This window comes from Triturus cristatus, chromosome 6 (genome assembly GCF_964204655.1).
Source record: "Triturus cristatus chromosome 6, aTriCri1.1, whole genome shotgun sequence".
Lineage (NCBI taxonomy): Eukaryota > Metazoa > Chordata > Amphibia > Caudata > Salamandridae > Triturus > Triturus cristatus.
Window position 1 is genome coordinate 879633008 of NC_140589.1, and position 26889 is coordinate 879659896.

General features: G+C 45.1%; 1 protein-coding gene across 1 annotated transcript in view; it reads right to left on the reverse strand.

Moving 5' to 3' along the window:
* COG2 (component of oligomeric golgi complex 2) overlaps nucleotides 1-26889 on the reverse strand; it is a 326732-nt gene that overhangs the window by 61098 nt on the left and 238745 nt on the right. The window contains exons 14-15 of the mRNA XM_085611476.1: nucleotides 17834-17906; nucleotides 4069-4211 (exon numbers count right to left, since the gene is read on the reverse strand). Coding sequence (XP_085467602.1) covers nucleotides 4069-4211; nucleotides 17834-17906 — 216 coding nt within the window. The remainder of the gene's footprint in view (nucleotides 1-4068; nucleotides 4212-17833; nucleotides 17907-26889) is intronic.

A 26889-nucleotide genomic window follows, 5' to 3' on the forward strand; every position in this document is an offset into this window, starting at 1 on the left:
CCAACATGCTCCACACCATTGTGGACCTTCCCTGAGGAACCCTCCCTTCTATCTCTGGCATTGGCATTACGCATTTAGGGCCTTGACCCCAGGGTCTCGCCAGCCCTTGTTCAGAAAATAGAAATAAAAAAAAAAAAGAGAAACAGATAGTACCTAACCCCCCTACCTTGTGACTATTAAGTGGATCTCTATTTTTTATTTTTAGGGATGGATTCTAAGCCTCAACTAATTATAATCCCACTATATACCCAATCTAATTCTAGAATGACAACAGTACTGACATTATAAATACGCCTGCAAAGCACACTGATCAGGTAAAGTCATAGCCTTATGCACTGTAGTCCGATTCCATGACGGTATAGTAATATGTAACAGAAAGAACACAAAAATCTAACAAGAGCCTTGAAACCTACATGGAATATTAACGGAGTTAGAGGTATATAGTACCGATTGTGAACCACCCATAGGTGTGATGGAGTGGGTGGGGGGTGAATGAGGGTGGGGGTCATCAGGAGGAGGAGAAGTGAAGCTGCAGGAATGCACAGGACAGTCAGGTGCATGAAGTACCTAATCAGTCAGACCTCTCATCGGCATCAGGGGGGTCCTGAGGGGCGGTAAGCAACGCATCTCATTGTGCCGTGATGGGGCATCTTCGTAAGCCCTGTATTTCCTTGTGGTGCAGCGCAGCCATCTCTGCCAGACCCCCCTGGACCGTCACACTCCGCCAGTATGCCACACCAGACAACAATGAGACCTTCCAGTGCATGGCGATGGTCCGCTTGGCGAGCAGTAGTGCCAGGTTAATGAAGCGATTAGCGGCACCACCCATTCTATGGCACCTGGAAAGGCTAAGCAAACTGCTAGCTATGCAATCTAAGTCCCCCCCGGCCTGTGGCATGCGAGTGTTTGGTGAAAACCTCCACCCATAGCGCTCTGACGGACAGCTCCAAAACACATGCACCACATCCGGCACCAAGGACTGGCAACAAAGGCATTCCGGAGACACAGTAGGATATATCATATGTATCTTTGCCGGTGTCAAGTAAGCTCTATGTAGTACGTTAAACTGTATATATTGAAAGCGGTCATTGCGCAAAACCTTTCATGAAGTCTGTCTCACTCCTTTTGGGTTTATGCACATCTGACCTTCCCTCCCAGGCTTGGCGAAGAGTTCCCAACAGGTCGTAAGTGGTTTAAGGGATGGCCCTAGTTAGCCATGTAATAAATCTCTGCCGGTTACCCTTTGTGCTAAGGACCTGGGTCAGGGTAGGTGTTGATGGTTCCGTATCTGTAACGCCCCACATGCACTCCAGCGTCAACATGAGTAAGAAGTCTGTGTGCCAGAAATTGGTCCGCCGGAAGACAGGTCTGCTCCGCCAGGAGGTCAAAGGGTTCCATCATGGAACGAAGATCCCAGTGTATCCACCTCTGCTGCTCCTTAAAGTGCCAATCCCTCTCTACCCAGGCTCGCTCGAAATTAACGGATAGAGCCCAGAGGGATTTCCGGAGCATAGAGCGCCAATGCAGGTGCAACCTTCAGCGCTCTACTGTGGCATTCATGTGCCACTCAAATGAGGGTGTTTGAAGACACAGACTGCACTGAGCCCAGAAGAAACAGTTCCTGTACAAGCCTCAACACCCTCTGCTCTCACCCAGGGCTAGGTGGTGCCCAGCCAGCCAATAGAATGGCCACTGGAACTTTGCTGCCAGGTAGTGGTGTTCGAACACTGGAGCTCCCAGTCCCCTACGCTCCGTTGTCAGTTGTAGTTTGGCCAGCCCTACTCTACATCTCCCCCCCAACCCCCCCTATTACACGCAAGGCAGCCCAACTCACAGTCCCAGATAACCTTTTGGTGCATGAGGGCATATTCATAGCACAAGTTGATGTTGTGCCTCGAGTCCAAACACCAAAGACCCACCTTGTGTGGATTGGTCCTGACATTTTATTTTGACAGTCATGAAATAGTTTGCACCCTGTAGTTTTAGGTGGGAAAATTTGAAACACTAGTTAAACCAAAGAAAAAGGGAGCGGAGCTCCAGGTCCACGTCCAAAGGCACAAAAAGAAAGGAACAGATATTAGTGGGCAGGGGTGGCGCTTATGTGCAGCTCCGCTCTGTGACTTCCAGGGCAGAACAAAGTCAATGCAGAAGTGCACAGCACCACCTAGATGCACGTAGAGAATACAGCTATGAAATCTTAAGGATCCATCCTGGCACCTGGGGAATATTGTAAAGGTGAAGAATCTGCAGTTAGATGTATTCATCAGAATGATCCTACTGAAGTCTCACTACAACTGTATGAGCAAGTGACGACTACGCCAACCCATCTCATGACTGTTCCAAAATTCCCATTGTCAAGAGACTATTTTAAGCAACATCTACTATATGAGTTACATGCATGTACACATGTTAATGTTGGATCAGGTCCCCTAACACAGTGTGGGATAGGCTACAGACATATAACACAGGATTGACTCAATATTGTTAATCAGGAATAGAATTTGCTGAAAGGGAGCAAGAAGGCAAATTCCAACAGGAGTTAAAAATCATCTGCCTCTAGATTCTAGAATTAGTATCATCCAACGTTCCCTTTTAGAATAACATTTTAGCTAAGATTGACAGGGTTAAAGGACAAATTAAAGCCATCCATGCTGCCAAGATAGGCAAAAAAGTCCAAATTAAAAAAATGAAAATTATTGAAGTTAGTGAAAAGTCTGACTACCTCTTAACTTGAATGGCTAAGGAGTGTGAGTTCCTGTGCTACATTTCTACAAGAAACATGTAACCCAGCATGCTGTTTCATGTAACCAGATTAGTTCATGGTCCGAGCTGGAGATTATTTACCTATAGTTGCTGAAGTATCACATTCTATCCCTTGAATAGCCAAGTAAGGAATTACTCTACCTAATCCAGAGGAAGAACTCCTGCAAACTTGTCTAAGTTGTTTCCAAAGTTGTTTTACGACACAGCAGCTAAAATGTTGATCTGTAGGAGAGAGAAGTGCACAAAGTGAAGAAAGCAGAGAAGCTGTACCTGTCCCTTCTCCACTGGGTGCTGACACAACAGCAGACTGGCTGTCAAATTACCAGTAACAATGCAACGCTCATCTTTCGGTGTCTTGAGCTCAGGGTCCAAAGCTTTAGAAATAAAAGTCTCAGAGCAAGGCCTATCCCAAGGGATCTGTCCAAAGGGATTTCAACCCATATAAGCAGGTTATAGCTCCCATAGCCTTCACTGACTTCCAGTAAAAGAAAATTCAGTTCAAAATATCTTGTCTCCTGTGTAAGGATTTATGCTAGGAACCAACTATCTGTCTGAAGGAGAAAATCAAGCACCACTTACAAGAAGGATGCACAGGTCTACCTATTTAGTTTTACTCCAGCAGACAGTATTCCTGCTATTCAGTTAAAGAGGAAGAACACTTTCTGTGCAACATCCAAAATTAGAAAGAGCTGGTTACAGAAAACAGGAAACAGCCTCAAAAGTGAGGGAAGCATAAATAAACTGTCTATTTACTACCCTCCAAATTGTTCATCTCTGCTACCAGTTAGTTCAGACTGATGTCCAGTGCCTGGAGGTGATTGGTTGCAAAAATTGTTTTCAAGTCACTCCAAGTCAAAGATTTAAAAAAAGCAAAAATCAAATCACACGAACGATGCTCTGTCAGCAAAGAAGAAAAAATCTACTCTATAAAATTATGTACAGACGCCAGAAATATACAAGCCTGTAGAGCTCGTTCAAATAATAGCAGGATAAAGTAAACTGACATAGTGCCCAATGACCTTTGAGTGAGATAACCTCAGGCTGTCACAGACCCGGGTTCACTAAAGATTATTTTGGATCGAAAACTCAAATTAACTTTCTAAAAGGCACAAAGTAAGTACCAATGTTATGCTCTGGTACATGCAGGTAGTCCAGGACGCTATGCCAGTAACCAACCAATGACCTACTGACTTTAAGCTTCATATTTGATCATGTTTAATTTGCTTTTATCTCAGTGATCACAACAATTGCATTTTGTTTAAGCAATGAAGAACAATATTTTGTACTTCTGGTCCACCCACTAACCTTATTGGTCCTTCTGTACTGCCTTGGAACATCCAGGGCTCCTTTAAGACAGCTGAAAGAAGACTCACTTAAATCCTGGCTAATCCGGTTACTTAGTATGGGCACACATGATGATAAAGAATTATGCGAGTCTTCCAATGCTCCTGAAAACATATGAAAGTCAATGTTATCAAAATTAGTCTGCTCAGACACAAACAGCATACAATGTGATATAACTTAATGAATGTATGAACCCTTTGCTTGGTGTAAACATCTGAGAATGCTTTACACTGAATGTATTCTTAATTTCAAATGTGAGCCACATTTATTGCCACAACTGCATGAAAACCCCATGGATGACAGGTTTGAAAGTAGTTCAACAACACTTGTAGGGAGCTGGGTTCATGTTGCAGTGCCCCCACCCACTTTTTGCCTGGCATTTGATGCAACTTTGACTTAAGTGTACTGGGTTCCTGCTAACCAGATTCCCAATACCAGTGACTTTTCCTAAAAATGTTCAATGGTTTCCCCCAATTGGCAAAACCTTTAGCACATTCTGTAAGCCCCTAGTAAATGGAACCCCTGAGACCTAGGGACTGAGGTACTAAAGAGGGTCCCTAGAGGCAGCAGCACAAATTGTACCACCCTAAGGGACCCCTCAACAAGCACACTCAAGGCTGCGTGTCTTGGTGCAGACAAAAGTGAAAACTCGACATGTCACACATCCCTGTGTGCCATGTCCCCTACACTGCGTGTAATATTTGTAAGTCACCCCTCCTGCAGCCCTGATAGCCCTAAGTCAGGGAGCTGAACATTACGTGACGGAATACCTGCATGAGCAGATATGCCACTTTGCTGCCCAGCCTATTACTGCCAGTACAAATGACCAGGGAAGCCATTTTAAAACATGTGCTGGACACTGGTGAAAAAGAGTTTCCCAGCTACATGATGGCTTCACTGAAGATAGGGATGTCTGGTATTAAACATTTCGTATTGATAAACCCACACTGATTCTAGTGATAGATCTACCAATACATGTACCCAGAGGGTACCTTAGAGGTGCTCCCTGAAAACCTACCAGCCTCTGGTGTGCTCCCTGACTGGTTTCTGCCAGCCTGCCACCTGAGACACTGTTTTGACCTCCTAGGGTGAGAGCCTTTGCTCTCAGGAGACCTAGAACAACAGCCTGTCCGGGAAGAGGGTGTAACACCCTCTCCCACAGGAGGACCTGCTGATTTGCCTTCCTAGGCCGGCAATCTTCAAAGAGCTGCCGCCTTTGAAATGTGAATCTAGCGCCCCCTCACAGGAGAGGAAGCCGACCCCCTTGTCCAGAGCTCCTTTGGCACCTGAACAGGTGTAAAAATAAGCTAGTCTGGTAAGCGTGCCACCTCCAGGCCAGTACCACCCCTAAGGTGGGCTAAACTGAGGTGGAAGCGAATTTTCAGAAGTACCCATCTTTGTGATGGCATACTTAGGAATTCTGGAACAGAGTTATGCCCACTCCCAACAAGAAGTAGTGATATAGGGGGCGTAGTGACCAAGGGTCAGTAGCCCATTGGCTACTACCCTACACCCCCCTAAAGCACCTAAATTGAGTATTTAGTGGAGCCCTCTGCACCAGAAGAGCAGATCCTGGTGACCTGAAGAAAGAAGATGGACGAGGAGAGTCGCACAGCAAGAACAGAACAGCCAGCAACTGACCTGGCGCCAACCCTGCTAGCCTGCCTGTTGACTTCCCCTATTGCACCAAAAGTTGACTTGTCCTGCCGCAGCGGAGTTCCCAAAGCCCAGGAGACCTGTAGGTCTTCTCCAAGGAACCAAGAAGTCCAGAGGGCCAGAGGAACTGTCCCCTGCATCCTGCAGACAGTCAAAGAAAGACCAAGAGGACTGCGGCCCCACCAAAACTAGATGCCGCCAAGCACCACTGAACCACTGAAGTGGGCCAATGGTGTCAGCGTGGTTCCCAAGCCATCAAGGTACAGAGTCCAGTATGGAGTACCTCCTCGTGGACTTCACGACGTCGCCTGCAGCCTCTGTTGGCTGGCCACTCAACAGCAAGTGTTACCGGACGGAGAAACCCAACATCCCAAAGACCCTCTACACCTGGACACCACCTACCGAAGAGAAGAGGACCAAAGGCGTTCCTAATATCGCAAGAACGAAAGCCATTCTGTTTTAACAGACTTGTCCCCAGTCCCCTCCTGCAGCCTCTTTCCACATTGACCGTTCTCCATTAGATAACATTGGGCACCCAACACTATTTGACCCCTCTGCACCCGGCCACCATATTGCCCACCACTCACCTTAACTCCTGGAGAAGAGTCCTGTAAGTCACTTACAAGAATGAATTAACCGCATATGATTTTTCCACCCATAGGTTAACATTGCAGAACTCAGAAGTGTCAACTTTCTTAACTGAAAAATATTCCTATTTATCGAAAAGTACTTACCTGAACGATTTTCTTCTGATACCTAAACATATATAATGATACTTGCTATTTTTATAAACTGGTGGGATCTTCTTTTTGAGTCGTGTGTCTCATTTATTGACCATGGTGTGTATTTTCAGATGTCTTGTACTCCTCTGTGTTAAGCCTACGGCGGTTCGACCACACTAGCCCCTTACAGAGCACCTTGGGATTGCCATAGCAAGCCCCCTGTCCACTCAAAAGGGAACCCCTGAATTCTTTACACAATTTATCTCATTTTGATATACCATATAAAGAGCCAGCTTCCTACAGCACTGAAAGTTATTCATGTATTTCCGGGCTACTCCACACGGTGTCACACCTTGCGTAAACTGAGACAACACGTGGTCTTTCTCGAACACCTAAATGTATTTAACTTTAATTTACTTTTCACAACAAAGGACAACAATACATTGTTAATCTAATAGGTGTACAGTAACAAAATATCTTCATGGTGTTTGAAAATACAAAACCTGAATTTTTGGTCAAACCTTTATTTTTCATTTATATGCTGTAGGATGCAAACTGATCAAGTTCTCAAGACCCATGTATGAGGCTTATAGGATACAACACATTTAAGCATGTGGTGAGATTTCAAAACAGGATGAGGCTGTAAATATAGTGACAACACAGACCGGTAAGTAACCTCATGCCCAAACAAGGAAGTTGTAGGGGGCCTGTCTGTTGGGCAGGTAGGAGTTAGAGCGATAAAACTTACTTTAGGATGTCTCGATTCCTCTTTGTCTGTAGGCTCATTCCATTATAGTCTTTCTGACTATCCTGCCAATGAGTAGCGAAATGTTACACTTTATGGGTAGAATACATAAATGAGAAAGAAAACAAAAAGAGAAGGCATCATTGGGCAGCCTGGGTCTGGGCTGAGTTGGGCACAACTTTCTGGCCATCCATAGCTTGGCTCTGGGATGAAGCTGCGAGAGCATTATATATGCAAAAGGTACACTTAGCTACTCCAGTCTATATCTGTGATAGATACATGACTCAAGAACACCTCTATTGCCCCGATGGAGTATAACTGGCAATGGGTGGAGGTTGGGTTCCATGTGGAGTACAAAAGTAGGTGATATAATTGCATTATCTGTCTAGCAACGGTGGTTGTAACAGCTGTTCAGCAAGAATCATTTCCTCAAAAAATTGTCAGATCTAAACCACGTCACTGCTTCTGTCACTGTAAAGTTGCTATGGGTCTTGTCAGCTGGACAGGCACACAGAAGTGGAATTAATGGAAGAAGAATCATCTCCTTGTTCAAACTGAATTCAGATAGAATCTAAGAAATAAAGGTGGGATGAATCCTCAGGACCATCATGCCCCGGTGAAATACTATGAGCAGGTGTTGGGTGCAAGGTATTGTCGCTCAATTATGCATCTGGTTGATTTTAAGGCCCACAAGAAAGATGACTTCCAGAAAAGAAGTGTCCGGTCACGCAAGGCCAGTGGCTCAAGGGATTTATGCATCAGCCTGCCTAGAATTTAGTTAATCTTTTAAGAGACCAAGAGGCACCTGATTACGGAGGAACAAATAGATCAGGCGCATCAAATGTCTTTTAATGCCTTCACTGGCTATGTAGAAGGACTCTTCAGGCATGTTTGGACAGACAGTAGTACCAAAGTTGCCTCTAGAAAACCCTTTTTCTGTGAAATGACAGGAAAAAGACATGACATAATTCACTGTGAAGGTGAAAGGGTTGATTATCTCAGTTAATGCAAAATAGCAGAATCTCAGTCAATTCTTCTTGTTCTGAGCTGAGGTAAAGGACTTCCTTTCACCTCCAGGACATCCATGTTCTATGTGCAGAGGCATATGTGCACAAAGGCTAACTCCTCAAATATAGTGTACTCAAGCTGAACTATAGTACAGATGGGTGCAGCACTTCACTAATAGGAGGCTTCTTCTCTGAAGGAAGGAGTGATGGGCTCTCTAATGTAGATGGAGCAGGTCAGAAAACCTGCCATGGCGTGGCCACATAGGAGTAAGTAAGATGACTGAACACCCTAAGCTGTCCATGATCCTAAGGGCTTTTGAGATCAATGGAGTTGAAGGAAAGCCTGTGTCACACAGAAGGCATATGTGAATGATAAACCCAGTCCAACATCATCTCCTAGCGATCCAAGAACCCTGTCCAATCAGGAGATACACTAATTGTACCTTGTATTCAGGTGAGTGGTGAAAGTGCCTGTGGCTAGACTACCCCAGGCCTCAGAGATGGGATCAAGTATTTCCTGAAAAACATGCTTGGGGCTGGAAATGTCTACTCAGGCTGCCCATTCTGGTGTAGTCAATCTCTAAAATGTGGGAGTCTAACTATAGTATACGTTAAGTAGAGCCCATTTTGAAAGGTCTACTGCCATGAAACAGATGTGGAGAGTGGGCATTCCCTTGCTTCCATACATCGTAGAGGGCTGTGCTATTATCTGTGTGGATGACCAACACGGAACTCACTACTCAAAAGTAGCCATGCTATTCTAGAAAGACTGCCTTTAGTTGCAACATGCTTATTTCATCTTGTCCCAACTCGTAAACAGTGAGGGAACATGGTAGCAGGAGTTCTGATGATAATACTACAATCCTCCTCTCTGAGGACACGAAGGAACTGGGCACCACTAAATCTTAACACAGTCAATACAATCTCCCCATGAGATTACGGATGTTTGGAGACGGCCGAGAGAAGAAGACACAGGATACCAAATTTGTCTCTCTGGATTCGCAGGCCTGGTCATTGGTTTATACGATCATCACCTCTACTGGCCTTCGATTAGAGCATATGCTGAGGCGCTGATGGTCACAGCAATTAATAACCATGGGATGTACCGGGAAAACCACCTCAAGCTGAGGAGCATCAGCATGCCAGAAAAGAAGCCATGTGGAAGGTGCAGGAGATGTTGAATTATAGGTCTCAAACAATGGCAGAACTTCACAGGAGAAACCAAGCACAGCTTTCTCCCTTGATGTTGCTTTGATGAGAAAATAATTTCAGCAGGGATAGTAATGAGCCCTCTAGCCCTCCAGAAAGTGAGCCAAAACTGGCAGGATCAGGTTACCAACATGGGAGCATGTACTCAGACCAAATGCCAACGCCTTGATAATTATTCCCCAGCATTAAATGGAATTATTTCCTTTGTACTTGAAGGAAGCCTATATAAAAGAAAGCATCCTGTAGAGTCACTTATCAGTTTTTCTTTTGGATAGCAGCCAGAACCTCGGGCAATGCTAACATTATGAACTTTAGGGGAGATGGGAGGAGGGGGTGCGGATGTGCTGCTGAGTCAGAGCTTAGAGAACAAAAATGTGAGAACTCTGCCTTTTGTCTGGACAAGGAAGAGGTGGATGTAATATACCTGCTGATTTCTAGGCTCGGGGCTGGCACCAATACCCTCAAAAGCAGGAGCTTCCTGGGCTCCTTCAGAGGTTTATGGGATGCCAATCAGGGCAAAGGTGGACTAGAGAGTGGCTGACTGTGCAAACTTGGTCAGTCATCACCACTCAGCAGATCTATGCATCAATCCTTATTTGGATCCAGTAAGTGTACTGCAAGGAAAGCCTGCACACCCCCACTGAGATGGTGAGTTCACAGGTAAGTCACTGCTGCTCCTTGTACTCTGCTGAGGCAGGGAAATCAGGCTGGTTCTACTCTATGAAGTCTCCTTTTTGAGTGTTGGTGTGCGGCAATTCTGCTGCTTTTTCAAGAGGCTGGGATCAAAAGAATGACTTTGCTTTGAAATACTGGCAGGCTGACAAAGAGCTAGAAGAGAGAAGGTGGTCTTGGTCGTACTGATTGATTGGCACGCAGCGATCAGGCATTGAGAGAGTGACTATTCTGTAATGTTTTTGAACATTTTTAGATCAATAATTCAAAGGGTTCTTTCAATGAAAAAAGAAGTTGATGACTTTTTGCCTTTGTCTCCAGCTTAATGTCCAACAGTTTTAGATCTCTGGTAGCGCGGTACAACAGCAATCTTAATTTAGAGGCACTGTCTAAAGAATTTATGCAGCACGCAAGCAGTAATCAACTGAAACCACAACAAAAGAAAAATCCCAAATCAATTGAGAAAAATAGAGATGATTTTAATTTAAAAAACCCGACAACAAACAAATTAAATCCAATCTGTAGAACCAGAGTTATGAATTTAAAAATTCTTCGTGAAATCTAGTGCCTAAAAGATCAGAGCTTCAACTGCAGGTACCTGGTCATGCAAGACCAGAACAAAGTCACAGGTTTAGGCCAATGCGCTGCAGCATGGGTGAGATACAAGAGATTGATGGGGCCTGGTCTTGGCTTACGTTCGGACTTAGAAATTATTTTGAAATAAATTCCAGAATGTAAGAATTTAGCAGGGCAAGGGACAGGCTGTTTCCGAGGAGTCATCTTTGTCGCTGTACGAAGTCTCTGTGAAGCTGTTGACGAAGGCGGGAAAAAGATCACAGCAGGAAAAGCTGGACTTTCAAATCTAGGAGGTGATCGTTGACGATAGGATTCTAGTCACCGTCGAGCCTGGTGAAGATTTTTACCTTCTGACTTCGACAACTTTTTGGAAGATGAAAAACTCCAGTGGGACAAAGCTGCAAACTGTAGCTGAAGAGGGCTCAACGAGGCTGGATACTGTTCCAGATGAACAGGATTTGCTGCTGCAGAGAAGGACCTAGCAGGAGCTTCCGCAAAGGCAGGCTGACTGGCAATCCACCTTGAGCGGATCGGCTAGCAAGTAGGTCTTCTGTCAGTTCTCCAGGAAGTTTTTGGTGTAAATGTTTTACAAGTCCCACATTTTAGGGATAGGCCGGAAAAGCACATCTAACACCGCTTGCAATGGTCCAGGAACTGGGGGGGGCTACCACTTGGGAGGTTAGGACTCACTCCAGCAGAGGCCACCTGCAAGGTTTAAGGCCTCAGGAGCTTGTTACGACCCTACAGCTCACACACAGGAGGCCAGCCAACTAGGTGGTGTTCCTGGGTTCAAGGTAATGGGCCAGTTCTCCTTCAAGCAGCAAGGCAGGCCTTTAAGCAGCAAGGCAGTGTTCTGGAAGCAGCAGGGCAGTCCTCTGGAGGTCAAGACAGACCTTCTGAAGTCTTCCACAGGTCCAAGAGTGTACCGAAGAGGTGTTCTGAAAAGCCAGTATTTATGGCTGTTCCCAGAATTTAAAGTGTGGGGAATTCTCTATGATGCCCCACATCTCGTTCTGGAAAGTTCTTCCCTTCCCCAAACCCTACCAAGTGCCACGCATTAAGTGTTAAACCAACGCATTTCGATAATTACCCCACATTAAAATGCGATGTCACGCAAATTCATAGGTCCTAGTTTTGCTCGGATCGCGCAAAAACCCACAAGACTCAATGCGGCTAGAATAAGAGCTGTTTAAGCTGATAACGGTTACTAACGCATTGTGTGTGGTAAAGAGCAGACCTGGCTTCATGATTTCGGCCGTACTTAGGATCATACAGGCTCATCAGCTTCTATCCTCCTTAGCGTGCCTCTCACTGGTACCGTGCATGCGAACGCCCAGCGCCGGCTCAGTGTACCGTGAGGCTTCAGCAACTCAGCTGCTGAGTGTGGACTTAGTGTCTGTGTTGTGCCTGCACATTGATCCATTCCAGACAGTGAACACAGCCCCCAAACTGATGTGAAGCAGAGTACCTTACGACTATGTGCCTCTTTATCACTGGCTCTCTTTGAACACTTCCCATTCCATGCAGAGGCCCCTCCTCTGCAAGGAAAGCACCCTGCATCTGGGAGCCTCATGGAGGAGCCCGAGCCTCTCACTTCCGTCTGCCAGCTCTCTGCTCTGACAGAAATTGGGGAGAATCAGCCGAGTCCTCCTGTATAGAGAGCCTTATCATACACAGAAGAGTGGGCGGGAGCACAGAAAGGTAGATGCAAGCTAGAATATGCACTGAGCGAGAGCTCACTAATGGATTATTTTTTAGCTTAATCAATTCTTTTGAACTTCGTTATAGTACCATTTTTATTGTGTACATCGTGTATTCAGATAGATGCAAGTTGAAGGCAGTTGCACAAAAGTCGTTACACAATGCTTAGGTGTTCCACTTTGTTAAACTGAAGCCGGCCAGCTTCCCTGTGGCAGATGAACCCTAAAATGCCTCATCATAATCAACACATTTCATTCATCATTGTCAAAGTGAAATGTGGGCTTCGGCACAAAACTTTGTCTATGAACATTTTAATTGTCTTTTATATTCACACTCTTTTAGGGCAGTTATAACTATTGCAGACTCCCTGCCTACACGACGTGCTTCACTTTGTTTCAAACACCGACACAACGTGTTTCAGGTTGTTTTAACCATTGTGCTTGGGTATCTCCAAGATGAGGTACTACTGTCCGGAAAGGGTAAATACAAAAAGAATTGAAAAATGCAGTCATGCTTTATTTCTGCTACAAGAAAGACTTTTGTGTAGCAATCTGTTGTTTCCTTCCATAATGGTGAGTGAAGTGCTTTGATTGGGAATGATGCAAACTTGCTCAGGAATCCAAACTACACATTAAAAAGGTACTCCATAGATATCTTTTTTTTAAAAACTTTAAAAATGCCCATGCTCTACTAGGATGACGCACTACCGAAATTAAGACCAAGGCTACTTCAGGAACTAATTAGTGCTATGCACATATCTTCCAAGTACGTCCATGCCATGTGAGACTCCTTTTGCGAATTCTGCCTTTTGAGCTTACAACACTTAAACCAGTGCAAGTATGTGCTTAAAATACCATCATAGAAAGTGTTGTAGCCAAAAAACACATAATTAGCTATGGGTCTTTCACATGACATGGGCTTGTTTGACTAAAAGAGCTTCATACCTTTCCTCCGATAACAATAGCGTCTGTCCTGCACTTCAATAAAAGCTTCAGCACTGATCTAGCAGCTGCCTTATCAGTACTGCCATGCTGTGACTGTCTGCAGCAGCCGAAATCCGAGAGTCAGCTGATTGCTGAGATCGGTGTTGGTGTCTCACGCCCTATAACAGACTCAGTTGGGGTCCAAAATTGGGTGTCATTTATGATATTTATAAGTTTCCCTCGTCTTCAGTGCTTGATTTTGCATGCGAGAAAGTGTCACTCATAGCCAATTAAATGTCACTCACAATTACAATGAAACTATGAAAATGTCACACATAGCAATCTGAAACCTTGGCAGCTATGTCCCCCTGCCAAGGTTCCAAAAAGACTGGGGTGACAAAAGACCAGGGACAGGTTCCTATGTGTGTGCTGGAGGCAAGCCCACTGAGGAATAAGTGGGGCAAGGAACAGCTCCACCTCAGCCATCCTGGCCGGATGGCCCATCATGCCAACCAACATCTAGCCCCCTTTTGTCTCACTTTATGGGAAGAATATACAACCCAACAGGACAGCCTTTCACAATCATGTAACCCAGGACACTGGTAGAAGGCACAAATGGTTAGGACAAGATAATGCCAACTTTATAAAAAAAAATCATTTTCAGAATTGTGACTTAAAATGTAACTTTATAATTTAAGAGGACTTTAATTACAATTAATCTGTTTAAACACAGCATTTCTACCTGCTCCCAAACTTAGGGTAGCATTTTTTAAATGTAATAAGGCAACCAAATTATATATAATAGGACACATAGGCCTTACAGTAGTGAAAAACAAATGTAGGCGTTTTCACTAGAAGGACATGTAAAACTCAAAGCCTCATGTCTTCCTTTTTAAATTCAATGCGCCCTCCCCTACTGGCTTTAATGGCCTACCTTAGGGGTGACGTGTATGTTTTAACAAGCATAAGCAAAGCCAATATATCTGTGTTGAGGCCAGTTGTTTGGCAATTCTTTTGTCATGGTTTTTGGATGCGTTATTGTTCGGGCAGCTACCGGGCCCTTATGAAATCTAAAAATCACACTAGCTAAAGGCAGAAGTGTTTTTCTCATCTCCAAATAGTACACATCACCAAGGTACACCCAGCACTGAAGGAAACTACCCTGTGTGTGGATGTGCTCCTTGCGTAACTCACACTGAAGTCAGTAAATGGCCAAAGTGGGCTAACATTTTGCCCTGATGCATGCTAGAGTAGGTGTAAGAAACATGCAAATGACAGTCACAGACTAATAGGTGAAGTCTGACTGAAAACCCCTATAAGTAACTATGATATACATACTTTGAATAAAATTGAAAGGTCTTGGCAAACACAGACTTGAAAAAATTATCGGTATGGCTTTGGTTGCATTTGAGAAAGAAGGGAAACAAGCATTGGTAATGCTTCGGTTCCGCCTATGTGATGAATTAAGACCTGTTTTTAGCAATCATCGTCGGGAGAAGTAAAGAGCTCCCTGACAAATAAGACGGGAGAGGAGAGGATGTGATGCAGTGGCCAGAGCTGCTGAATCCAGAGTTAAGGATCCCGTTTCGAGTCTCAGCGGGACAACGTCCAGTGACTCTATGCAAATCACTTTATCTCTCGGGTGATAAATTGTTATATAAATATGCTGCAAGAGTAAAACGCAAAAAGAGGCAAAACTTTCTGAAAAAATAGTTCCATCAAAGTGGATGTTAACAGAATTTCAGCTACGGGAAACTGATAAGAGAAGCAGATAAGGAACAAGCATTAGTAAATGCAGGAAAATATGCTACAGCCAATAGAAATGGAGGAAAAGATAGTATGCCCAGGAACCAATGTGAAGCCAGGAAGGAGAGGAGGTGGGATGCAAGTCCCTTTTTAAGTTTATATTAAAAAACAATAGATTTCTCAAGCACAGCGCAAACGCTGTGCAGGCGAAACCTAACAAGGAAGGAACGCAGACACAAAAATGGAAGGAAGGGAGGGAGGGGGCAAAAAGGGAAGGGGAGGAAGGCAAACAGGGAAGGAAGGCAAAAAGAAAGAAAGGATTGAAGAAGCAAAGAAAGAAAAATGAAGGAAAGAGTAAAGAAAAACAGGAAAGGCAAGAAAGAAAGGAAAGAAAGAAGGCAAAAAGGAAGAAAGAGAAAGAAAGAAAGGAAAGCAAAAAAGAAAAAAGCAAGAAAGGCAAAGTGATGGCAAAAAAGAAATGAAAGTATTATGGAAAGAAAGAAAGAAAAAGTAAAGAACGCAAGAAAAGATGCAAAAAAGGACAGAAAGGAAAGAAAGGAAAAAAGGGAGCTAGAAGGAAGGGGCGAAAGGCAAGAGCAAGAAAGAAGGAAGGAATGAAGAAAGAAAGGAGGAAAGAAAAAAGAAAGAAAAAGGAAACTAGGCAAAAAAGAAAGTGAAAAAGGAAAGAAGGCAAAAAAGAAAGAAAGAATAGAATAAAGGAATGAAGATTAAAGATGGCAAAAAATAAAGAAAGAAAAATGGAAAAGCAAAGAAAATAATGGAAAGGACCGAAAGAAGCCAAAAAAAAGAAAGAAAAGTGCAAAAAAAGGAAGAAAGAAGGCAAAAAGAAGGTAAGAAGGAAATAAGAAAGAAGATGGAAAGAAGGAAGGAAGAAGGGTGCAAAGTGTAAAAACACACATTACACCCCACCAATGTTTAAATACAGCTGTTACAAGTGTGCTGCAAATAAAACATGGCAAAGCTTGGTCTTCTGCCTGGGTAAAGTTTATTAAAGAAACCCCAAGAACTGAATATGGTATGCTGTGAAATAGCAGCAGTCCACTTCAAAAGAAATTTATAACAGCATTGGAAGGAGACAGGAACTAATGAAGCTGGAATGTGCCCTGTGCTCACTTCAAATGAGTCCTACTATCACATCAGGCAACAATGGCAGAAAGGGAACTACATTGTGTGTGGATGTCCATCTAGTGAAACAGAAAAATGCAGACACTCAAAGTGACTTTAAACAGAGGCTTAAGTAGGTTGACCCAATGCACCATGCTATATTCTGTAGTAGGTGGAAGCACAATTTGAATGACAACACCAGGCCATTAGATGAAGAGAGGTGGCTGAAAGCCCCTCTCAGTGTATAATACATATTATTTTAGTGATATCAAAAGGTCTTGACTACTACAAGACCTGAAAAAGGAGGTTCAGGCTTGGCAAAATGTTTATTTTGCCAGGTTGTATTGGCAGTTTAAAACTGCACCACAGGCTGCAACAGCAGACCTGAGACAGGTTTTAAAGTGCAACTTTAGTGGGTAGCAAAATGAGTGCTGCAAGCCCACCAGTAGCATTTAATTTACAGGCTCAGACTACATGTAGTACCACATACTAGGGACTTATAAGTAAATTAAATGTGCCAATCAGGTGTAGGCACATGTTACCATGTTTTAGGGAGAGAGCACAAGCACTTTAGCAGTGGTAAATTTCAGAGAGTCCTAATGCCAAAAACAGGAATTCAGAAAACAGGAGGGGGGAGTGGGGGGGGAGGAAAAATGACTGGGGGAAGACCACAGCAAGGATGTCAGGTTTAACACTACTTATAACTAAAGTGCGGGATATAAGTAAAGGTAGTAGCTTTGAGATGGTGTGTACCCTGTAACTAGCCTACATCTTGACTTCAGTGCCCCTTTAGTGTTTTTGGGAAAATTGACAGAATGAGCACTACTCTGAAAGAAGCAAAACTTGTAGCTAAAGTTTAGAGATCACGCCTTGCCAGTAAAGCATCACAACAACCCTGCCAGTCTGAAAATATCAAATAAACCTTCAGCAACTGATCAAAGAACAACACTTTGATTGATTTTGTTTTAAGTGAAGAAAAATGTTTACCTCGTACTGGACTCAGAGGTCTTCCATTCTAGGCATGCAGTGAAAATAAATCTAAATACTCTGAAGACAGCCTCCAAAGGCAGAGCTAAGACCACCCCTACTCACTGTCTGAAGCTGAAAGGTCCGCATAATATAGCTGGGATACTGATTTAATATTGATTTAAAATTGCTATACATTTCGTGAACCAGGGATTCTCAACCTGACTATGGTGAATAATTAAAAGCATGTAAATCTAGAAAACATGCAATAGTGGAGGAAATGCCGGCATGTAACCCTGAGCCCAAGAAACAGAGAAATCTATTTAGAGCATTTCAAAGAATATTTCATAGAAAACTGTTTAAAACACAACACAAGAATTACGATAAAAAGTATTTGGAGTAAATATCTTTATGATAATACATTGGTATTTGACATTGTTGAATGAGATATCCACACTGAAAATGTCAGGTAAGCACGATTATCAGCTGAAGCACAGACTCTGCATAACGTGGTATCAATCATTAGACATCATCAGTTACTATTTAAATTAAGTCATTAAAATAAGCATTTTACTTTCTTTCACAAATCCAAAAATGCATCATCCAACCTTTTATCCCGACGTTTTAAAAAAAATTTTTTTAAAGGCATGCCTTTTTAGGTAAAGTTTTAACCTTTACCTGATAAGATGGACACATTCTTGAAGTCTATCAACTCAAGCTTAGGTTTGATCAACTGCAAAATATCAGGAAGCTGAAAAAGAAAGAAATCTCATTTGAGTTTTAAGAAACATATGAAAATTGTCAGTTATGGCATATAATCAAATTAATATCAATGTGAAATTTTCTTAAAGGAGCAGCACTATAAAAACGTAATAACAATGAAATAATTTCACAAATGTATGTTACATTTTCATTTGCATTACTTTATTATGAATCTGCTCACTTGCATGACAATGCAAATGACAACAATCAGTGTTCCACTCTTAGGCCAAATTACAGTTCACAATCATGTATTTATGAAAATTAGGTAACTGTAAGGATCTTTGGATGCTTGAGAAAGGCAGACAAAAAAGTGACTACAACACTGCAAATAAAAATGAAAGTCTGAACCTAACAGGTTCTCACAAAACACAAGCATTCAGAAACAGAACTTCTTTAGATCAAACACTTCCGAAACCCCTTGAACCGCTTCCATCCATGTATCACCAATGTTACAATCAGCAGTTTAAAAACAAATCACTTTGAATTGTTCTTTAACTGATTTTATTTGAGGAATGTATGAATATTTACCTAGTTTTAAGAAACAATCCAGCTTCATGGTCTGATATGAGTGTGGCCTTTTTCTCAGAACCGTACCTTCCTTCAAACTCTTCATCAGGGGTTGCAGCAAATATGCACTTAGTCCTGGTTTATGTAAAGATAGCTTCTTAAAGAGAGTCAGCCTCTGTGCCCACCCTCTAGCAAGTGAGATCACAATGTTTGTATCCGTGTGGGAATGCAGGTCTTTATTCATGCACTCCTAACTTGTTCAATTTAAGTACTACGACATCTCTTATCACCCCACATGCACAGGCATGATGTCGAATATGGATGCCCTTAAAGGCTGACCCTCTTATTGTCTCTTATTACAAAAGTGCAACATACGAGAGCCATGAGTCTATCAAATCAATCAGGGAATTGTAAGCACGCTACTCACCCGTGAGGGTATCAAGGGGCTGAGGGGGAGGGGTGGGGGTTCCGCAGATCTGTTTAGCCGAAGAGCCAGGTCTTGAGGGTCTTCCTGAAGGTGTTCAGGGAGGGAGCACGTCTGATGTCTGTCGATAGCTCGTTCCAGGTCTTGGCTGCAATGTGAGAGAAGGATGTTCCGCCTGCTCTGGCTCTGTGGATGCACAGGGTTTCGGCTAGTGCGAGGTTGGAAGATCGGAGGTTTCTTTTGGGTAAGTGGAAGTTGATTCTGTCGTTGAGGTATTTGGGTCCGTTGTTGTGTGGCATTTGTAGGCATGTGTGAGGATTTTGAAAGTGACTCTTTTCTTCATGGGGAGCCAGTGGAGACTTTGTAGGTGTTGGCTGATGTGTTCGTGTCGGGGATGCCGAGGACGAGTCTGGCGGCGGTGTTCTGTATTATCTGGAGTTTGTGGAGTAGGGACTTGTTGATTCCGTCATAGAGTGCGTTTCCATAGTCTAGTCTGCTGGTGATGAGTGCGTTGGTGACTTTCTTCCTTGACTCAGGGGGGATCCACTTAAAAAGTCTTACGGAGGATGCGGAGGGTGTTGAAGCAGCTGGAGGTGACGGCGTTGACCTGTTGGTTCATGGTGAGTGATGAGTAGAGTATGATGCCGAGGTTCTTGGTGTGGTCTGAGGGGGTAGGTGGGTGTCCGAGGGTGGTCGGCCACCAGGTGCTGTCCCATGCAGAAGGGGTGGTACCAAGGACGAGGACTTCTGTCTTCTCGGCGTTGAGCTTCAGGCAGCTGTTGGTCATCCAGACTGCGACGTCATGCATTCCTTTATGGAAGCTGAGTTTGGCAGTGATGGGGTCTTTGGTGAGGGAGAGGATGAGCTGGGTGTCATCGGCATAGGATACGATGTGGAGGCCGTGTTGTCGGACGATGGCTGCGAGGGGGGCCATGTAGATGTTGAAGAGGGTGGGGCTCAGTGATGAACCCTGTGAGACTCTGCAGGTGATTTTCATGGGGTCGGAGAGGAAAGGTGGGAGTCTGATCTTTTGGCTTCTTCCGGTGAGGAAGGATCGGATCCAGTCCAGGGCTGTTCCTTGTATGCCTGTATCGTGTAGTCTGGCGACTAGTGTGCGGTGGGAGACTGTGTCGAAGGCCACTGATAGGTCGAGTAGGATGAGGGCTGCGGAGTGGCCTTGGTCCAGGAGGGTGTGGATGTCGTCTGTGGCAGCGAGTAGGGCGGTCTCTGTGCTGTGGTTACTTCAGAATCCGGATTGGGACGGGTCGAGGACAGCGTTCTCTTCAATGAATCGTGTCAGTTTCCTGTTGACTGTTTTCTCTGCCACTTTGGCTGCGAAGGGGAGGAGCGAGATGGGCCGATAGTTCTTGAGGCCGGTGGGGTCAGCTGTAGGCTTCTTGAGCAGGAATCTGACTTCTGCGCGCTTCCAGTCATCTCGGAAGGTGCCTGTTTTGAAGGTGGTGTTGATGGTGCATTGTAGTTCGGGTGCGATGGCGGCCGTGGCTCTGTGGTAGATATGAGGGGGGCAGGGGTCGGTGGGGGCCACTGAGTGGATGCTTTTCATGGTCGAGGCAGTGTCTTTGGTCGTGATCGGTGTCCAGTTGGAGATGGTGGGCTGGCAGGTGTTTCTGGGGGATAGGGGGCCGTCTGTGGCACATGGTGGAGGGTCGATGAAGAAGTTTTTGATCTTGAGGTGGAAATAGGTTCTAAACTTGTTGCAGAGGTCTTGGGATGGGGTGATGTCTGTGGCTTCGATGCATGGGTTGGTTAATTCCTGAATGACACTGAAAAGTTCCTTGGAGTTGGCAAGGGTTTTGTTGTGGATGAAGTTCCTCTTGGCGGCTCTGATCTGGTTGTGGTAGTCCGTCATGGCGTCCTTGTAGGTGGTGTGGTTTTCGGTTGTCTTTGTGTTTCTCCAGTTGTTCTCCAGGTCGTCTGCAAGTGAGTATGGCTTCTTGGAGAGCAGTGGTGAACCGGGCGGCTTTCCTGGGGTGTTGTCTGTCGGGGTTGCGTAGCGGGACGAGCTAGCCTGCGCAGTTGGAGATCCAGGTCGTTTGTGTCAGGTGACCAGGTGTTGTTTCGGGTGAGGGTGGAGTTAAGTTGCTCGTCGGTAACCTTGCTCCAGTTCCTTCGTGGTGGGTGTGGGGCTGGTTTGGGTGCCTTGGGTTTGTTGATAGCGAAGTGTACGCAGTGGTGGACTGTCCATGGCAGCTGCGTTGTGTGGCTGAATAGGACGCTGTTTCCTGCCGAGAAGATGAAGTTGAGGGTGTGTCCTGCTCTGTGGGTCGGTGTGTTTACGAGTTGTTTAAGTCCGATGCTGGCGAGGTTGTCACAAAGGATAGTGAAGTTGGGGGTCGCTGGAGTTGTTGCGGTGGAAGTTCAGGTCTCCAATGAGTATATAGGTTGTTGATGCAATGGCGTGGGGTGCGATGAAGTCGGTGATGGTGGTGGCGAAGGGTGTTCGGGGGCCGGGGGTCTGTAGACGAGGGTTCCTCGGAGTGCGGCTTTGGGGGTGGTCTGGATCTGGAAGTGCAGGTGTTCGGGGCAGGGGAAGGTTTCGCTGGAGGTGGTGAGGCGGAGGGTGCTCTTGTGGGCGATGGCGAGGCCTCCTCCTGGGTGGGTGGGGCGGTCTTTCCTCTGGATCTTGTATCCGTCTGGGATGGCATTGCTTATGGTGGGGGCGAGGATGCGTTGGTCCAGGTCCCTGTTAAGAAGGCTATGTGGGGCGAGAGAGAATCGAGTAGGTTCCAGATTTCCATGGCATGTTTGTGTACGGAGCGTACGTTGAGGAGTATGCATTTTAGGGTATCGCCGGTGCTGCCATCGGTGGTGTTGTAGTCCGGGGTGGTGGTGAGGGTCTGGCAGCAGTAGAGGCAGGAGAACTGGCCGTGGGTCGTGTTCGGCGAGGCCTGTTGGCATTCTCTAAGTCTTCCAGGGTTGAGTGCGAGGAGGGTGGTGGTTTTGTAGCGATGGGTAGGGGAGGTCCAGGTGTTTCTGGCACTGGCCACGGTCGGGACGGGTTTGCCTTTGGTGCGCCTTTGCCGTGCCCGCTGCGCGTGTCTGCTGCGTGACCGCGCAGCAGCTGCCATTAAGTAGGGGAGGTGGTAGGGAGGGGAGGTGGTAGGGAGGAGAGGCTGGGAGGTGGGAGCGGGGGAATTCCTGAGGGGGAATTCCGGGACGGAGGGGCCGCAGGGGCAGCAGCGGCAAAAGGAACAAGCAGGCACAAGAAAATAAAAACAGTGGTGGAATGAGAGCAAGACACAGATGGCACAACAGGGAAAAATTAAGAAAAAAAACGGCAGAGAAAGGTTACAGTGTTTACAGGCACTCTGGTCCCAGTTGGAGCGGGCAGCAGGCGCAGGAGCGGGCAGCAGCCTCAACCCTCCCAAGGAGGAGGTCGGGATCTGGAGGCAAGAGACGGCACAGCGGAGCTGCGGGGAGAGAGTGGACTCAAACAGACTAAAGTGACTGTTGCAGTAAAGTATCTATAATTTTTCTTCCCTCTCAGCCTCCCCTTGTCTGTATCAAACCAGTACAGTTGTACAAATCATCATGCCTGGACAATGTATGTGACCCCGGACATAAGAAGCAGCAGCCGAGGTCCTATCTTCCCAATCTAGGTGTTCTTAATTAATGAAAAAATTGAATAGCTTTTGATAGAAAACGTTCAGTTGCCAATGTACTTGTAAATCGCTCAGTACATTGGGTTAAAAATATGAGTTTGAAAACACTTAATTCAAATTTATCTCATCGTCTCCACACATTATTTTGATCTGGACAAATCTTTATTTGAATGTCAGTAGTAGAATATTTCGGGCAAGATGGCTGAAACACAGCATGAGCTTTGTACTCTTCACTATACCACTATTCAGAATCAAATACTATGCTACGTTTATTAATACCTTTTCGGTTGTGAAGCAGCATGACTAAAGATAATAGATTTACATTCCCAATGTAAAGCAAACTGGGGCACAGTGCTTGACAGAGATTCTGCACTTACCGTCTCCATCACTATCATGCTTCTGCAACTTGCACAAGACAATTAATGCCTTAATACTTTTCAAGAATGTTTGGAGACTTTGGATATCAAGAAAACAGAATGGCTAAACTTCTTCTAAATGAAGAACTTAAATATCAATCTCAGGAGGATTAGGATGTAGTGTCAAGTCTACCCGAACAAAACACAACTTTGGTGACTTCAACTTTACAGTAATTTGGTGTGAGATTAGAAACGAAAGCAGGCCAGCTCAACTGCTTCTTGGCTTGCCCGGCAGAAGATGGAGAACCTCCAGAAATTTACAAATAGAAAAGATTTTGATACAGGCAACCTGCCAACCTTTATCCAGCTGCCATCCACAGCGAGTATGATAATACCTTACTCTCAATTTAGCGGTAGGTGAGCTGAGCAAGGCTTATCAGAGGGTGGTGTGAATGCATTTTCTGTACACACCCATACAAGACAGGAACACACACTCAATGACTAACTCCAGACCAATGTTTTGTAAAAATATTACTTTAGTAACTTTTATTTTAGGAACCAAGTTGAACCCAGTTATAAGCAGGTAATACTTTCAAAAAGGCAGCAGGAATACTTTATGGTCTTGGACGTACTTTGGCATTGTCAATTCAAGACAGTAACATTTAGTACCGGCACAAGATAGACAGTTGTAGGTAATCGGCGGAGTGCAATGCAATTCCAAGGAAGGAAAACAGTATTCTGCATCAGCAGTTAAGTACACAACTTGCATTACCAGTCTTCGGGGGTTAGTCCAACCCATGGCAAGGGTCTGTTTGAGCTGGGCACTACACAACCAGTGGCACTGGGGTGGCCGTGTGTGGAGTTCAGTATCTACGCCGCAGCGGTCGATACCAGCAAAGGTGTTCCGCTCTCGTGGTCAGCAGAGAACAATGGGGGTGAATGGGACTCAGTAGGCCGCCAATGCCGGGACCATCGCGCTCGTCAGCGAGCCACCGTAGATCGGAGCGAGGCACCACCAGCCCAGCAGTCGCGGTTGTGGGGATGGAGATGCACAGGGGATGGAGGAGTTCTGTCGAGGTTGGGCCGTCTTGGAGAGGCCACGGTCGAGCAGGCAGGGCAGGGAGAAGCCTGACAGGGCCACCTGGAGGAGGGAACAGGCTCTCGGCAACAGAGCTGGGATCAGCTTGGATCGTTGGGTCGAGAGGATCCCTCTAGGTCGTGGAGGCCGTCCAGCTGGGGTGCTTTCTTACGGCAGGGTAGTCTCGCATCAACACAAGTGTCGGTCCTCTACTGCTGCGGTCTTGTTCCTTTTGTAGTAGTGAGTCGCGTCAACACAAGTGTCGGTCCTGAACTACTGCGGTCTTTGTACCGGGGACTAGCGCCTTTAGCCCAAAGGGAGGCTCTTGGAGATTGGTTAAAGGCTGGAAGGTCTCTGGGGTTTCTTGGAGGCCTGGCAGGGTTTCTGGAAAAACAGCAGGTCCAGTTGTCGAACTGGCTATAGGGCGGAGGGGGTCTTGCAGGGTTCTGCCTGCAGCGGTTCAGTTCTTGGTCCAGCAGTTGACTTTTTCTGTCTTCTTTTAGTCCTTCAAATCTGAGGAACAAAGTTCAGTGTAGCCCTTAAATACTAAATTTAAGGGTGTTACTGAGGTTGAGGGGCAGTAGCCAATGGCTACTGTCCCCTAGGCTGACCACACGCTTTGGGTGCTCTCTTCTTTTGGTGAGAGGGGCACGTCCCTGTTCCTATTGGGCCTAATTCCAATTCAAGATGAGGAATCTCTAAGAAAGGGGTTTACCTCAGGTCCTGGCGACCCTAGGAGTGTGTCAAGATAAGTTGGACACTCCTACTCTGCTTACTAATTTTCCCGCTGTCCTGCTGCCAAAGGGGTATGGACAGGGGGATGGGCATCTCCACTAGTTGGAGCTGCCCAACACAGCACATCACAAGGTGAGAGCCTTTAAGGCTCACCGCTGAATGTTGCTGTTCTTGCCCGTGGGAGGTGTGGACCACCTCCACCGAGAGCAGGCTTTATTTCTGACCTTGGAGAGCACAAAGGCTCTCACCCCATGAGGTCAGAAACCTGTCTGGTGGTGGCTGGCTGGCGGGGACCAGTCAGCCAATACACAAGAGGTCAGTCGTTTTCCAGGGGGCATCTATAATATGGCCTCTGAGTGCATTTTATAATAAACAAACTTCTCAGTCTTCAGTAAAGCCAGCATCATGGAGCTGTTGAGTTCGTGTTGACAAGCTCCTAGCCCCTGTACTCAAAATGGCTTTTCTGCACTTACAATGTCTCTAATTAGCACAGACACTGTAGGAGCTCATGCAGCTATGCCCTCACCTGTGTTTATGGTGCACAGGTTTACAGATCCCGAGTAAATACAGGCTCTACGCGGCCCGCGTCTACCGGGCCACCGCGCATAGAGCCAGAACAAGTCATTGACTTGTAAGGATCGGTAAGCCACTGCCTCCGACTCCACAAGGCAGACAACATATGCGGTAAGGCAAAGTCACTAAATGTATTTTACCCTTACAGACTAAAGTTCCTTCATTGCTCACCGGCGCTCCGAGGAAGCCAAGTTACGACATCCTCAAGGTAATTGCAGTAGCATGTTATGTTTCGTCGGTAGTACTATTCACCATGGGTTTGTCTTTACAAAATTCTTGTAATTTTTAACGCTCATCGCATTAATCTTGATGACCAAATTACAATTCAGAACGAGCGCACGCCTTGTTAGACGCTCGGTCTGTGACACGGTCAAGCCGGTTTTGCTACGAACACAATTTTAATGCATTTAACTATTGTCGAATTGCTCACAATAGGTCTGTCTCTTTGAACCTCCATTATACTAATGTGAACACTGAATAACAATAAAGCAAGAACGCCGTGATAATGAGACACGTTGACCTTACTATTGTGAAGCCGATTTAGAAACACGCTTAACTTTGAGTACATTAAATTACAACGGTTCGCAAACGAACCTTTCTCTTCAATTACCATCTCATTGCTATGTAGCTCGATCATCTGACTACCCATCTCCATTTGAATGAGGGAAGCACAACCTTTACATGTATAACTTTGTACTGAATGCAGTATAAGCTTAAACAGATTTCAATATATAAAACTGTGACAGCAATCATCTTAGATACCATAGTACATATTAATCACTATGTTGAAACCATAGGGTACTTAAGAATTACTATTCTAGCATTCTTTTTTCTTATTTCAGTTTCAGATACGACAGGTCTGACTCTCAGTAAAGAAAAGTGGTAAGTTAACCACTTAATTTAGGAGCCATAATGAGCTCCTAATGAAAGCCTCAAGAAAATAGGAGAAGGCTGAAACATGTTGACCTATTGACCTATTAGTGCGGCAGACTAGTAACTGGGTTTACAAGCGCACCATTTTGTTATTTTTATTTTCCCACCTCACCGCTTTTCTGAATAATATTTTTTGTGTTAAAGTGACGTAGGGAATTTTAAACTTCACTGCACTTGTGCACATGCACACCCCCTTTTTTAATATCTGGACACTACTGGCAAATCAGTTGGTCTACCTCCAGGCGTAGGACAGCATATATACTATCAAAAAACCCTATGATGATGCTGTAACGGTACACCCAGGCGGAGAATCAAGATATACCGCCCATCGCCTGTGTACGTATGTGAGGGTTTTTTAACGGTTCCGCAAACGACTGAGACCCTGATTTCACAGGACAAGTGTTCCATCCTCCTCTCCCCCCCCCCCTTGATTTTTTGTACTAGCCATTGGAAGCCGGATGGATCACAGCTTCTTATTCCCTCTCCACATTGATTATTACACATACGTATGGTGCACCCTGCCTTTAGGCTGTGAGGCCTGCTAAAGGGGTGATTTACCCATACCAAAGGCAGTGCTTTGTGGGCATGGCATTCGAATTAAAAGAAGAGAAATGGAGGCTTAAGAAGATTATAATGGGTTTAAAATTGATTACATGGATAAAAAATAAGGTATATATGATCGCCAAAGAAGCCGGCGTTTAGCTGTGCGTCTGGTTGGGGGCAAGAGGTTGCCCCACTTCAAA